We start from the raw sequence: 14682 nt of genomic DNA on the forward strand, positions 1-14682 counted from the left end.
ATCAACGGTCGTCGCGGGATCGTTGCTATAGTCGTGAACCTGGCCTCGGTTGCATCGTGTGAACTGCAGTTCGATTTCAACCACTCGCCTCGCCCTGCCGCGCGTTTCTGTCCAAGTCCCGGTCAAGCGCCCCTTCACAAGGCAGCACAAGTTCTACATACTCTCCCCCTTTGTCGATCCTGCCGTCACACACGCACTTCTCGATGCTCAATGTTCCTAAACAGTGCTCTATTCTCCGTCTGTCTACCACATGAATCGTCCTACCCCTGCCCGCTCCTTGCATAAGAACACCCACATTGTCACGCCGTTGATCGCCGCGTACCACAGACACTCCACCGCGAGTCCCCAAAGCGGGACGTCCTTCACCTGCGCCCTTAGTAGAATGTACGGTATTAAGAAGTAGCGCGGCTCCAGAAGGGGAGTAGGGAGCAGCGTAGGCACCACGAGTACCGGCAGAAGCACGCTTTGCAGCAGAGTTTGGTCATGTCCTGTGAGATCCGGATCGTTCAGCGACGGCTTGCGCTCCGAGAAGACCTCGCGATGCAAGTGATACACACCGATGCGAAGATACCACGCCCACGCGCAGGCGATGTACCCTGGAACGAGGAGGTATGGCACCAATCGGTGCAACAGAAAGACGCGTCTCCAGATGTAGAAGGTGTAATGGCGATTGTCGGACAGCAGGAATGGGTGCTGGATCCTGGTGTAAAGCGCGTTAGTAATGCTGCGGGGTTTCAGAAAACGGCCCAGACGAACGTGAACTTGTAGATGGTCAAACTCATGACCGCGGACACTAAGCAAGTAACAAGCATGTTCCTGGAAAGAAAATTAGACATGACGCAAAATCAGCCTTGCACTACAGAGGTAGGTACCTTTTGCTCCCAAACATTCTTGCATATACATCATGACCCAGCGAGACGATGCCGCCTTTACCGCTCAACAAGGCCGGCCATCCAAAAGCGGTCGCAAAGCCCACGAAGTAGTAAAGCTGCGGGACATGGAATGCAGGTATATGGTTCGACTTGTCGCCTATGATCAGAAGGATAAGTTTGCCGGTCCGATCGACGACCATCATACGATCAATGCGACTGACCGAGAACGATTCCTCCATTCCACACGATGAACGCTCCGAATGCTGCCACAACCAGGGTATAGGGAACAAGCGCGGGCAGGAGTTCGGGAAGGACCTTCGGCACACTCAGTATCGACTTGATCAAGTCAACTGTAAAGTTATGAGGTGGCCGCGTGTCAGAGAAAGGAAGCCCTATGATGTTCGATCTGCAACGAACCCGGGCGCGCTTCCAGGGCAAGTGGATCGTAGAATTGCGCAGTGGGCTTCACATCCGGAGGTGCGCGCCGGAATCGCAAAGCCATGAGCTGGCTGGATGCGTACGCGTACAGAACCCATATAATGTTGTTCTGGCGGAATGTGCAGCTGACCAGACCTAACTGCCATACTTGTCCCCCGTGAATTCCTCTCCGATACATCGCTCGAGGCAATCGAGACATACCGATGCAGCGAGCCAATGCTTTCCCTGTAAGGCCAACACCACGCTTGAGACTACGGAGACTAGGCTGGGAACTTCTGTGTAGTAGAGAAACCCATAGAACCAGGCGAGAGGGAACGAGGCGAGGATCACCGCTTCCAGTAAAGGTGTCGTAACGGATGGCGGAGGTCGCTCACGCTTGTGGAAGGATAAGAGAGGTGTTAGGACGATGGGAAGGGCAAGCAAAGATAACATCGTGGTCAAGCGGAGCATCGAGAGGTTGCACTTGAACAAGAAGATCTTCTTCAGTATGAGGCTGAACACATAACTGCCGAGGTCTTCAGCATTGACGCGTCCCTCAAGTAGCACACACTCACAGTCCTGGAGGGGTGGTTATTTTCGGGTCCCAGGTCCAATAGTCACCGTTGCAGTACGCCTGCGCCTGCGGGACATGAAACGGCTCGTCCTGCGACATTCTTAGCCTTGGAACACCCTGGTCCCGGCACAAATCGAGTGATAACTCACCATGTACGGTTCCGTAACCTCCTCATTGACTGCCTTCAAGACTGTCACTGCGACTGCGCAGAATATTACATAGTATGTTGGTGTCGGGGAAGCGGACGACATGACGGCGCACTGGCAGATGTGTGCTACCAATTTAGGGAAAACGACACGGGTAACGCGCATGTGCGTCTAAAAAACGCGTCTCTCCTGACCGCGAGTTCGCGACGGTCGTCCTGACGTGCATACATGATCCCCACACCCGACTTGTCCCATCTGAAAGCTGCGGACTACCAACATGTATACGAGCCAGCGGGTATGCGTTGGAATTTGGGATCGCAGCTCATCGGTTTGACATTTAAGCAGAGGACACGTTCATACTGCTAGACGCGTTGGAGGAAGACGCGGATGTGCTTCGCAACCTGCGTCCTCGGATTTGCCTCGAAATCGGGTATATCATTTAAGACGTGCGTGTGTGGGGTTCACTGAACATCCGAATAGGTCTGGGTCTGGCTGTGTCAGCACATTTGCTGGCAAGATACTCGGGTCTACGACTTCCTGTAGGGCCTCTGTATCCTGAACCACAGACGCTCTCCCTCTCATCTCCCATCTGCCCTCAGTATATCTGGCTACAGATTTTAACCCGCACGCAACCCAGTGCACAAAACTCACAGGGCGTCAGAACAAAGTGGGTCTAGCCTTCGTAATGTCATACTATCGCGAACGGACCGGCCCTCAGTAGGTTCCTGTCGAACCATTATTAGCATCCTTGGCGGGACCATTGCGCCGCCGCTTGCGACATTCTGTGGACATTTTGCTTTTCAATCCACCATACGTCCCGACTAACTCGGCCGAGGCGGATGAAGCGCAGCAGGATGCCGATATCGCTGGTGCCTGGGCAGGGGGACAGGACGGCATGGCGATCACAGATATCCTGCTAGACCAGGTAGAGGTACGTCAGGCCGAGAACTTCGCCGTCTGCTTGACGTTCATGACACAAAACTTGCAGAGTCTGTTGTCACCACGAGGGCGGTTCTATTTGGTTGCCGTGAAGCAGAACGATATTCACGGTATCTGTCGCCGGATGCAAGAACAGCACAGTCTCAAGGGAGAGGTACTCCGTGTGCAGATTCACAAACATATACCTTACTAACCCTTCTTAACCCAGGTCGCTCTTCAACGTCGGGCAGGACGAGAGCATTTATATGTACTGAGATTCCTCCGACAGCCTGCTGATACATGACATTTACAAGCTACTATATACACAACATGGCATCACATCAATCAACTGATAGGCAGTGTCTTGCTTAGCCTTTCTTCCACATACGCAACCTTACAGCTTCAGGTCCGGGTTGGCGGGAATGGGACGTTCTGCCTGGGGCGTGATGCGTGCACCGTGGCGGCGTGCATCGGTCTTCTCAAAATCGAGGATCGCGGACTATCCACATCATCAGCAAGTCGTTGGACGTTAAATATGGACATGGCACATACGTGTGCGGTAATACGGTTGTCCCACAGGACGACGGTGTAAGGCTCCCACTTGACACGAGCCTGGTTGTCGATGCTCCTGTCGATGTGATCGTAGAGGAAGTTGAGGATGGCGTCTGAGGTCGTGTTGTGAGTACAGTGCAACAATATCCGCAGATTCATAAGCATACTAACCAGACTCTTCACGCTTGAGGCCGACAATCCGGCGGGTGAACTGACGGTTCACGTAGAGGGCCTCCTGACCGGTGACGGGGTGCCTCCGGACGATGGGGTGAGCATTCTCCACAGGCTCGCGACGAACAACACCTCCACGGCGACCGGAGCGAGAGTACGCCGCCTGCTCGAAGCCAGAGTGCGTCGCCTTGAGTGTTTTTAAGAACTCGACGAATTGGGGCGAAAGCCGACTGAGCGTGGACACCTGCGACGTAAAGGCGGTGTCGCCGCCAGAAGGCGGCTGCGAAAGCAGGAAGAACGTCGTGAGGCCAGGAGGCTGGAGTTCGTATGACACATCCGAGTGCCAAGTGGTAGACGTAATCCTGTCATCCAGCTCGAAGTTGTAGGTCGTATTCTGGTCGCGGTACACGAGGTGCAGCTCGGGCACGCCCTCGGGGTGGCCAGAGGTGGGGTGGATGTGAAGGCGGCCGAAGTACCTGCCCCACTCGCGATAGAACTCGGGACCGCGGTCGATGAAATCCTGCTGGTCGCGGAAGACCACGAGGCCGCGCCTAGCAACCTGTTTTGTTCGACGCAAGAAGAGAGCGACGAAGAAAAGGCACAATGAGCGAGTGGGTCCTTCCTGAGAAGGTTCCCAGATGAGATGTACTAACCTCGAGAGCCAGCTGATCGCGCCCATCATTATCAAGCTCTGCCAAGTTGACACCGCGAACTTCGCTACCTAAGCGGGGGGTGATCTCGATAACGCTTGTAGCGTTATCCAAGAACGACCGAGGGTTCGGGTGGTTCAGCGCACGGAAGCCCGGGTCGACGTGTTCGAAAGGAGTCAAAGGGGGGTAATGCTCGTCCTTGGGGAAGACGGGAAGCAGGTGGGCATACTTGTACTCTTCTTCCTTCTTGGGCTGCTCCGATTGGTCCTGACGCAGCGAGAGGGTCGGGAGCTTCTCAGTAATTGTCTCGACGGTCGACATGGCGATCAGTAAGAGTCAAGAGGCGATCCCAATTCGTTCTTAGTGAGAGGAACGGACAAGCTCTCCCTGGGCTCTGCGTCCCACCATATAAACCGCTCTATTTTCGTCATACACCAAGGTGAATGCGCAATCATCGCGCGTAGTGGGAGACATTCTTCCCCCTTGCTCCCACAAGATAACGTCGGCGGGCCGCAAGAGGGGTCACGATACGATTGCGGCATGAGGGCCTGTATTTATGGAGGTAAGACGTGCGCAAAGATTAGATTAGATTTGGTCGGCTTCTTATCTTGGCTGCCGTCGGCATCCCAGGCGTCCCCCCTCGGGGACATCGGTGCGTCTAGACGCCTGCAGGCGCCCTGGGTCGGGGCCTTGTGACCAAGCATGGAGAGGTCTATTGTGTCGGCTCTACCCGGAATTCCTCTCGGAACCGTCTCTCATGTACGTTCACAATAACATTGAACTTCGCCGCCTTCTCTGTACCTGATGCAATGACGCTGACAGACATCTCGGTTACGCAGGATATTCGACAAGCGGTCTGTAGGTGATGCTCAAGCGACATTGTGCTGGGGAATACCGCCCAAAAAGTTCGCTGAAACGGAAACGATGAAGAGTAACGAGTGACTGCCTCGTCCATCCATTACATCTTCGGTAAGCCATTGCCTTTAGCAGCACGGAGCATGGGCGCGCGCGGATCAGATTTACACTCCGCGGTCTTGTGTGCGATCATGATCTCACGTCTTATTGTTTTCCTACACCTCATCCGGACGTAGCGTACACCGAGATTGACACCTATCGGGCCATATCGTACGGTGGTCGCATCGCTTGGCCTGAGCGCACGACCAAGACAATTGGAACAAGCATGCGTTCATCCCTCGCAATCACCCTTCAAAAGGCCAGCGTGTCCGCAATGTAGACACCCCACCCTCACTTCCCGCTTTCACTTTGCGGAGACTTTGTAGTCCGGTACTGCCACCATGGAGGCGAAGGCCGTCAACCTTGCTATCACGCTCCCCCAGCTGCTTCGCAGGCGCAACTCGTCTCCCGATGTCCCCGAGGATGTCCTGACGGAACACTTTAACGATCCCAACTGGGACTTTTCGACGCCATCCGCGAGCGCAAGCACTACGAGCTTCGACGACAAGGGTCAGACTTGCTCATGGCCTGATACCTCCTACCGCTCTTCCGATATTGAGACGTCATCATACACATCTTCGTCGGCAAGCCCCACGAGACCATCGAAATTGGACCTCCGTGAAGCGACCCTGCATAATGTCAACGAGTATGTCCTTTTTCAGCAGCTGATCACAGAGCAGAGCTAATGTAAACTTCAGGGACTCGCCCTACGCTGAGGTCAGGGCTGCTGTCCCGAATTATGACGATCCATCCATGCCCGTAAATACCTTCCGAACGTGAGTTCCTAACTCAGCATCATCCTCTACGCAGGTCACTAAGTTGCCCACACAGCTGGTTTCTAGGCATCACCCTTTCCGTTATTCTTTCCGGCCTGAACCACTTCTTCACTTCGCGCTGTACGCTGCTCCATTTCTGTTGTCAACCTCTTGCTCACTCATTCACAGGGCCGTCTGTTGCTATCAGCGCACTCATCGCTCAACTTGTCGCGCTGCCAGCTGGCAAGTTCCTTGAATGGGCCCTCCCCACCACAAAATTCAAGACGCTCGGCTTCACATGGTCGCTGAATCCTGGTCCTTTCAACGTGAAGGAGCACACCGTCATTACCGTCATGGCCAATGCCGTCTACTCGGACACGTATGCGACTACCATCTTCTCGGCGCAGCGCGTCTTCTACAATCAGAACCCGCCTGTCGGCTACCAGCTCCTGCTCTCGCTCTCCTCCCAGATGATTGGGTACGCGTGGGCGGGCATTGCGCGCCAGCTCCTTATCTGGCCCGCGAGCATGATCTGGCCGTCGTCGCTTGTCTCCTGTGCGCTGCTCAACACTCTTAATCGCAACTGGGGCAAGAAGGAGACGAAGCACATCTCCCGCGAGAAGTTTTTCCTTCTCGTCGCCGTTGGTGGCACGCTGTGGTACTTCGTACCTGGCTACCTCTTCACAGGCCTCAGCGTCTTCAGCTGGGCGTGCTGGATCGCTCCCCAGAACCAGACCGTCAACACGCTGTTCGGCTACAACACGGGTCTCGGGTTGGGCTTCCTCACGTTTGACTGGTCGATGATTTCTTGGCTTGGAAGCCCGCTGGTCTCTCCAGTACGTCTCTTGCAGTTTTCCCGATACGCTCGACACTCATCGATTGCTTGTAGTGGTGGACTGAAGTCAACATCTTTGCCACTTTTGTGATCATCTACTGGGTGATCGCGCCCATCATGTACTGTAAGTCCCGCGGTCTGCCTGAGTAGACGCAAATACTCACAGTGATACTCAGTCAAGAATGCCCTGTTCACGGCTTATTTGCCTGTGTCTGCCTCGACTGCGTTCGACAACACGGGTCTGCCGTACAACATCTCTGCGATCATCACACCCGAAGGCCTGTTCGACGAGGACCTGTACAAGGCTTACTCTCCTCTTTACATGTCTGTCACCCTGCAGCTTGCGTACGGCACGCAGTTCGCTGTCATCACCGCGGTCGTCGTTCACACTTTCCGTAAGTAACCACACCCGCTCTTGCTGTGACAACCTGTCTGATTTTATTGTATCAGTCTGGTACAGGTACGACATCATGCGCCAATTCCGTCGTTCTATCAAGGACGAACAGGACGTTCATGCCCGCATGATGAGCGCGTACAAGGAAGTCCCTACCTGGTGGTACGGTGCTATCTTTATAGTTGCCTTCGTTTTCGGTGTCGTCGCCATCGAGATTTTCCCTACGCAATTTCCCGTATGGGCCCTCATTCTCGCACTCGCCATTGGCTTCGTCTTCGTCATCCCCATCGGCATCATCCGCGCTGTGACGAACCAACTTCCCGCGCTGAATGTCCTCGCTGAGGTTGTCGCTGGTTATGCGCTCCCTGGCCGTCCCGTCGGCGCTATGGTGTTCAAGACGTTTGGCTTCGTTCCAACTTACCAGACGATGTTCTTCCTCAACGATCTCAAGATCGGCCATTACCAGAAGATCCCGCCCCGCGTCATGTTCATGGCACAGGTCGTCGCTTCCACGCTCGCCGTATTCGTCTGCGTTGGTGTTCAGGAGTGGCAATTCTCGAACATCGCGGACTTCTGCATGCCCGATCAGAAGGATGGCTTCATCTGCAACGACATCTCGACCTTCGCCACCGCTGCGATCATCTGGGGTGGCATTGGCCCGCGCCGTCTCTTCTCCCCTGGCGCGATGTACAACTGGGTGCTCTACTTCTTCCTCATCGGCGCGCTCCTCCCAATCCCCTTCTACTTCCTCGCCCGCCGCTACCCAACGTCTTTCTGGCGTTACGTCAACATCCCCGTCTGCTTCGCGGGCCTTGCACAGCTCCCGCCCGCGACCGGAATCAACTACTCATCGTGGGCGATGGTTGGGTGCTTCTTCCAGTGGTTCATCCGTCGCTATCACTTCCGCTGGTGGCTGCGGTTCAACTACATTCTGTCCGCCGGCCTCGATATCGGCGTCTCGGTCGGCATGGTGCTTGTGTTCTTCATCCTCCAGTACCCTAAGGGTGGCTTCAGCCTTAATTGGTGGGGCAACACGGTTTGGCAGACCACGTTCGATGCAATGGGCACGCCTCGTCTCTTCCCCAACGGCACCTTCGGCCCTACGGAATGGGCGTAGAGTCCTCGCTTCTCCATTGTCCTCCTGGGTTCCAAGCTTTTTAGAGTCGTCCGGCCTCCATTCATATATCTTCACCCCCCTCCTTCTGGTATGGTGCTTGTAGCATTACGTTTAAGGCTCGGAAAGGTTACCCCGCGCGTCGATAGGGCGTCCCCCACGTTGCAGTATTTTTATGTACATCTACACATTCTGGCCCCCACCTCACTTCACCTCCCTCATCCCTGAGCTCTCCTCGCCGCATATGCACGGTCTGTCTTCATAGCATCACGAACTCTTTACGTCTCAGCGCTACCCCTTGGTCCAATTTGTCATCTTCATGCTTCCATGGTCGCATGTACTCCGCTTCATTCCTTCATCTTCGCCACGTACAGGTCATACGCACACCCCTTTGTATCTTGTCACGCCTCATGATTGTGTACTACTATCGGAATGAGATTCACGTTTGTTACGCCTCGGAAATTTTAGTATTGAGTGATACTGGTGTTCACGAACGGACGCTGTCGATCGAACTGAAACAACGGATGGGTTAAATGATGATATTGGACTAAGGCTAGACAAGACTATATACAAGGAAGTAGAGGGACAAAAACTAAGACTAGGATGGAGTGTCATGGCGTAGATGGATTACCGTCCGGGACGCGGTCAAACAATATCATAGATCGTAGTCGTGTGCTCAGTTCGTGCATTTCAATCGTCCCGATCAGCGGCGCGCCGCCTGCCACTTAATGAGAATCGTGAAGGAGACACTGCGGGGGCCTTCTCGTCGTAGAGAGAGTGGAGAGATTTGCGAGAGGCGCGGTTGGAGAGCGGCGTGTCCGCGTCGTACTCAAGTCGCAGTTGCAGATGACCCTGGCCTTCGCGCAGCTCCACTGAGAGGTCGGAGGCTGGGACGACGTCGCCTGGTTTCAAGTGTTGCCAGATCTGTGTCACGAACTGCACGTTAGCCTGGAGTCTTCTTACACATTGAGAGCAGGGGCCTCACGTCAATCTCGGCGGAACCAAGCAGCTTGTCCTTTCCAAGCGTTTTGTGGTCGTACACCCACGCAAAGAGTTTGGGCTGCGTGTTGGGCGCGGCGGAGAAGGCGAACGACTCGTTCCTTTAGGAGCAATCTCATAAGTAAAGGGCTCCGACGGCAGAACTAAACGAATACGCACCATTCCGGAGTAGAAGTCTTGCTACTGTGCTTCGTCTTCTGCTCCTTATCACCGACACGCAAGACAACATAAGGCTTAATCTCGGCAGTGGAAAGGTCCTTGGCGTCCTTGACAACAACCCGGAGGGTGCCTGGTTCTTGGTTCTGACCATGGCCGTTCGCTGCCGCTGCTGCAGGGAAAGCTGCCGCCGATGCACCAGGGTCTGCGTAGTCAACAGGCTTCGACACGACTCCAGCAGGTAGTTCGGAAACCTCGTTTGACGAGCCCGAGCTCTGGCTGTTTCGTCGCTTGAAAACGCCAGTGACGCCGTGAATCACACCCTTGCCAGCACCCGTGGGGATATGGCCGATCTGTGTCAGGGCACGACCCGCGGTGGAGAACGTAGAGGTGTTCTTGCGTGCCTTCGCGATGATTTCCGGTGTGAACAGCAGACGCAGGCGAACCTCGCCCTTGTCGCCATGCTTCGCAGATGAAAGCGATACGGTTCGCTCGACAGCAGTGAACGGCTCGAGGCTCGCCAGGTCAATCTCGCATGATCCCAGGCTCTTCGCTTGTTCGATTTGGTTCCAATCGAACACCTCCAGCAAGAAGTTTGAGCCTGTGCGCGATGGCTGGAGAACCAGTATGAGCTTCCGATTCCTATCCTGCCGAGGATATCCAGCATGTATACACTCACCACTTGCACAGTAAAGCTCTCGTTCCACTCAGGATTCAGTGTCTTCTTCTTAGTCTGCGACTTGTAGACGCGCTGGCCGTTGAGGTGGAAGACGACGAAGGGGTCAGACTTGCCACCACGATCAACACCGTGGATACCGTGGCCGTCCAGGAGCTCGACCCGAACGTTGCCCTGATCTACAGGCTATGAGCAGGGAGAATAGAACAGGATCACAAACAACTTACTGTTAACACTTTCCCTAGGCTCTAGCTTGATGGGCACAGGCAAGTACCTCGCCTCGATCGTAACGACAGACCGCTTGTCCTCATCGTCAGGGTGCAAGAGCGTGAACTCGGTGGGGCCATCCTAAGCAATCGTCAGCACTCTTACGCACTCATACCACCACGAAGGCACAATCAGCGTACCAAGGTCTTTTCCAAGAACGCCTTCGTGTCACCCTTCCACTGGGCGATGACGTCGTCCTTGTCACCCTCGTCGGCGTCGTTGAGACGCAGCCAAACGCGGCTGAAGTCGAGCTCCTTGACGACACCCTCTCCGATATATTCCCACTGGGCGTTGGTGCTGCGCGCGCGGACGGTGCTGAAGGCCGGCCAGTAAGCATCGTCGAGCAAAACCTCGAGCCGCGCCTTCTTGTGCAGATGTCCGCGGACCACGTTGAAGATGACAACGCCCGCCTCTGTATGGGTTGATGACAGACGTCACTTAGTCTCTTCGCCTGGATGCAAGACAGGAAGTGGTACGCACGGTGCTGGAGCAGCTCCGCCTTGCTCATTTCAATACCCTGCTGCTCCGGACGCTTCTCGTCCTCCACAGCCGTGGCCCCCGCAGACGATGTGGCACCGACAGAGTTCGTCTCGTTATTGCCAGGGGCAGCGCCGTTGGTTTGCGCATCCGCGTCGACAGGCGCGCTGGCGGTGACGCCGGCGCCAGCAATCTCGGGATCAATCTCCTCGTCCTCCTCCGCGTCGCCTACCACGGTGCCTCCCATAGAGCTGTCGGGAGAGCCTGCCTTCGTCCGTTCTGCGGCTTGTTCGAGCTCGGTAGGTCCGGACTCGAAGTGAATGCCGCGGACGGCGTAGGCGGGGACGAATTCAGCGGTGTAGACGAGTTTGCCCTTGAACGAGTTGTTGCCGATCTTGATCGCGTCCTCCGCCTCCTTGACACCAGTGGACTCGTACAGGAACTCGCCGCTGCCGCCTTCAATTGGCTTAGCGAGGTCGGAAACCTTGAGCTCGGTATACCCGAGGGAACGATCCTGGTTTGGAGACATCGAATTCCCACGTGCAATACCACACAAGTCAGGTGTGGTGGCTCACCTTCGTGAGGTGCTGGTAGTCCATGCATTCGAGCAGCATAGTCTGGGAACGCGGGTCAGAACCTACACTAGCACGTCCACACTCTGACACAAACGCACTTCTTTCAGGGAATGCACTAAATCGGGATGCATTGCGTCAGCGTTTGTATATAGAAGGCAACGTCTCTGTGCGCAGAGCATACATACCAGGAATGTAGATGATCTGGTCCCACTCCGGGTTCAAGTCTATGAAGTCACGCGTCGTCAAAAGCCCGTTACTTGCGCATCTCGGGACCGGCACTCACTGTTATTGACTACTTCCGTCCGTCCTTGAGTGACGTTGTTGATTTGCACGCGCACGTACGGATCGCTCTATATAACGTCCCCGCAAGCCCGTCAGCCATGGTTCGTTCTCCCCCACAGAGCTCGGTACACACCTTGCCACCAAGCGCCGCTTCGACGTTCCTGTTGATAAAATGCGCGGTGAGCACCTGCCATTCCTCCGCTGCGACAACACAATCCCACATACTTGACGTCCCTCGCGCGCTGGAGCCAAAGGCGCACCACGCCGATCGGCGGCACGTACTGGTCCGCGCCGTGCAGGCTGCCCGCCATGTTAAGCGGCTTCCACTCCGCGCTGAGCCTGATCTTCCCGCTGCGCGCCCGGCTGAGCGGCCACCAGTCCTTCCCGGTCTGCTTCGCGGCGAGCAGGTCGGTGAGCCGGATGGACATGTACCCGACGACGGGGTCCTTGAGGAAGTCGCGGTCGTCGATGACCTTGGCGATGATCACGCTCGACGCCTTGTCCGTGCAGAGGAACTCGGTGCTGTCCTCCCAGACGGGGTTGTTCGTGTGCTTGACCTTGCGCGTCACGTGAATCGGGTGGTTGGGTGCCGATGCTGTGTACAGCTTCACGAAGGGGTTGAGTTCGCCAGTCATGGACTTGTTCGAGTCGAGGTCTTTGGCCTGGTGCACGGTGAGACGGACAATTCCAACCTCTGACAAGTGCAGAGCCTAGTCAGTGTCACGTCCGATGTCACTGTAATCGGACTTACTCGTGTCCGGGAGGGTCTCAATACCGCCAGCGTCCTTCTCAGGTTTGAGCACAGGGTAGAAGTTGACATCAAACCTGATAGTACCGCGCTCCTTGCCTTCCTTGAGGATCTGCAGCTCGATATTCTCCTGGGTGGCATCCTGCTCCAGCGCCTGCAGGTCGAACGTCGCAAATCCGAGGTCCGTGTTCGCACGATGGTCGTTGTAATCCAACACCCGTAACATCAGGTTCTCCGTGAGTGAATTGACCAGCAAGAACTTGGTCTCCATCCACGTCGGGTTCACCCTGTGCACGTGCAGGGCGTTAGTGCGAGCGCCCAGAAGACGAGATCAAACCGCATGACGTATGCGGAGAAACATGGAGGGCGGAATGACGTACGTGTTAGCCTTCCACTTAGTCTTTGCGAGCTCGGCGCGCTCGTTGATGCTCAGACTGACGAAGGGGTCGGGACGACCTCCGCCGAGCTTCGAGCCCTTCAGGTCGCGCGCACCTTGGACGGTGACTTGGAGCACACCAATGGCCGTGTCGATGGGCTCGCCCGAGAGCATCTGCTCGAGGTTGAGCGTGAAGACGTTGGGGTCGTACATCATAGGGCCAAGAATACTGTGGACTGTGTCACGAATGAACGCTGACAAGCCGGGGATCTAGGCAGCACTCATCATTTAGCAAGAATAAGCGCGAGAGTCGACGGAACGTACGTTGTTGACGTCGAAACCGAACGTTTCACCACCGAGCGGCTTCAACGCATAGTCAAAGTAGGGCTTCTCCATGAAAGACAGGTCGACCAGCTGCACATGCGGGAAGTTGGTCATCAACTTCATGCGGACCTTCAAGTGTCCGGAAAACGTCATGTCCTCGAGGAGGACCGGCATCGCCGCGCTCGCAAAGCCCTTTCCGAGGCGAACGCTCAAGATGACCTTCGGGTTGACCCTCGACAACTTCTGCTTCTTGGTCATCTCGGAAGTGTCATTCGGAGTGAACGAGAACCACCATTCCATGAGGACGACGTCGTCCTCCGTGCGCGGGAACGTCTTCACCTTGTCCACGCGTGGCGCCTTCGTGCCGAGCGTGAAGGTGCTCATACGCAGCGACTCGAGGAACGGAGGGCAGTTCTGCGAAAGGACCTGGTCGACGGACGCGACGATAGTACGGGATAAGACGGGTTCGTAGATCAACCAGAAACGCGCTAGGAAGCTGTTCATCCACTCCGCGGATTCGACCTCGTCCTCTGCACTGAAGCGCGTCTTCACGAGTTCGCGCTGAATGTCATCGCGCGCCGCCCGCCGCGTGCGGGTCATAGACGTCGAGTAGTAAGTGTTGCAGAACGCTAGGATGATGAGCACCCAGCCCATGCCGAAGTTGAAGCGCGTCAGGAAATGTGTCACGAGCACGGCCTGCAAGGCGTGAGTGCGCAGCTGTCATGCCCCTGAATGGAATACTCACTACAACGATCAGTGCAGCGTTGTGATACCATTCTCCATAGAACTGCTCGCTGATGAACAGGTTGAGAATTTCCTTGTCCTTGGCGTCGCCTTCCGCTGCCGGAGCAATGTCGATGCCGGATACGTCCCGCCACCCCACCTTGTACCAGTCAGGTATCTCGGGCGCAGGTCTGGCAGGCATAGCCCCTGGTACCTGGGTCTCGGGACCAGTTGGTGACGTTGGGCTGACAGGCCAGGTAGGCGATACAGGTTGGTCCGGACGTTTCTCGTTCGCTTTCTCGGTATTCACGGGCTGCGGCGTGGGCTTCTTGTCGCGACCACCCTTGTCCACATCCTCGACTGTGATAGTGGGAAGCACGCTACCCCCATTGCCCGTGTCGACCGATATCTCTGCGGCGCAGCGAATAGCGATGAATACAGCGCCAGGCTCGACGGGGGAAAGCGAATGCGGGCGGATATCCGAGGCGAGCGAGACATACCTTGGGCATCGGTCTTGACATCGTTGTTCTCGAGGCCTAGTTTCTGCTTGTTCTTGTTCGCCGCGGCAGCCTTCTCTTGCGGAGGCGCATCCGGGTCGAAGTTGTATACGGGGACACCCTTGGCGGCGTCTTGCTCGACGATGCCGTTAACCTTGGCCTGGGCGTTTGGAGGGATGGGAGTACCGTCGACAGTAGCCATGGAGGAACGACGGGAGAAAGGAGAGAGG

At 55.8% G+C, this 14682-nt stretch overlaps 5 protein-coding genes across 5 annotated transcripts; 2 read left to right on the top strand and 3 right to left on the bottom strand.

Annotated features, from left to right (window-relative positions):
- Window positions 1-215: 215 nt before the first annotated feature.
- Window positions 216-2117, bottom strand: DICSQDRAFT_75042 (glucosyltransferase; the record flags this gene model as incomplete). Its single annotated transcript, XM_007359915.1, has 9 exons — window positions 216-488; window positions 558-700; window positions 757-816; window positions 873-1029; window positions 1094-1222; window positions 1290-1449; window positions 1512-1815; window positions 1865-1953; window positions 2013-2117. 9 exons carry the CDS (start codon window positions 2112-2114, stop codon window positions 244-246), a joined length of 1389 nt encoding a protein of 462 aa, XP_007359977.1. The 3' UTR covers window positions 216-243.
- A 120-nt stretch (window positions 2118-2237) lies between these two features.
- Window positions 2238-3231, top strand: DICSQDRAFT_142002 (S-adenosyl-L-methionine-dependent methyltransferase; the record flags this gene model as incomplete). The annotated part of the gene is made up of 7 exons (XM_007359916.1): window positions 2238-2304; window positions 2355-2439; window positions 2490-2548; window positions 2609-2676; window positions 2731-2940; window positions 2998-3102; window positions 3157-3231. The coding sequence occupies 7 exons, from the start codon at window positions 2238-2240 to the stop codon at window positions 3229-3231; spliced, it is 669 nt and encodes a 222-aa protein (XP_007359978.1).
- A 90-nt stretch (window positions 3232-3321) lies between these two features.
- Window positions 3322-4624, bottom strand: DICSQDRAFT_46390 (TauD-domain-containing protein; the record flags this gene model as incomplete). The annotated part of the gene is made up of 4 exons (XM_007359771.1): window positions 3322-3426; window positions 3480-3592; window positions 3651-4209; window positions 4304-4624. Coding segments are annotated over 4 exons (1098 nt in total), but the record flags the coding sequence as incomplete, so codon positions are not given.
- Window positions 4625-5541: 917 nt separating this feature from the next.
- Window positions 5542-8805, top strand: DICSQDRAFT_94742 (OPT oligopeptide transporter). Its single transcript, XM_007359917.1, has 7 exons — window positions 5542-5900; window positions 5953-6030; window positions 6086-6150; window positions 6199-6845; window positions 6899-6968; window positions 7021-7239; window positions 7295-8805. The coding sequence occupies exons 1-7, from the start codon at window positions 5596-5598 to the stop codon at window positions 8353-8355; spliced, it is 2445 nt and encodes an 814-aa protein (XP_007359979.1). The 5' UTR covers window positions 5542-5595; the 3' UTR covers window positions 8356-8805.
- Window positions 8806-8880: 75 nt separating this feature from the next.
- On the bottom strand, window positions 8881-14654 carry DICSQDRAFT_75051 (tricalbin; the record flags this gene model as incomplete). The annotated part of the gene is made up of 18 exons (XM_007359918.1): window positions 8881-9276; window positions 9338-9452; window positions 9511-10121; window positions 10187-10362; window positions 10411-10531; window positions 10591-10862; window positions 10931-11441; window positions 11503-11544; window positions 11601-11617; window positions 11688-11726; window positions 11786-11852; window positions 11918-11945; window positions 12010-12478; window positions 12536-12819; window positions 12913-13178; window positions 13233-13928; window positions 13978-14366; window positions 14456-14654. 18 exons carry the CDS (start codon window positions 14652-14654, stop codon window positions 9043-9045), a joined length of 4536 nt encoding a protein of 1511 aa, XP_007359980.1. The 3' UTR covers window positions 8881-9042.
- Window positions 14655-14682: the final 28 nt, after the last annotated feature.

The sequence above is a fragment of the Dichomitus squalens genome (assembly GCF_000275845.1).
Source record: "Dichomitus squalens LYAD-421 SS1 unplaced genomic scaffold DICSQscaffold_1, whole genome shotgun sequence".
NCBI lineage: Eukaryota > Fungi > Basidiomycota > Agaricomycetes > Polyporales > Polyporaceae > Dichomitus > Dichomitus squalens.

What these genes read in the sequence shown, in the direction of transcription:
- DICSQDRAFT_94742 (XM_007359917.1), top strand. Translation starts at nt 5,596, where the DNA reads ATGGAGGCGAAGGCCGTCAACCTTGCTATCACGCTCCCCCAGCTGCTT. An exon ending in CCCGTAAATACCTTCCGAAC is followed by an intron (nt 6,031 to 6,085) that starts GTGAGTTCCTAA and finishes TTGCCCACACAG; the next exon opens with CTGGTTTCTAGGCATCACCC. An exon ending in GATCGCGCCCATCATGTACT is followed by an intron (nt 6,969 to 7,020) that starts GTAAGTCCCGCG and finishes AGTGATACTCAG; the next exon opens with TCAAGAATGCCCTGTTCACG.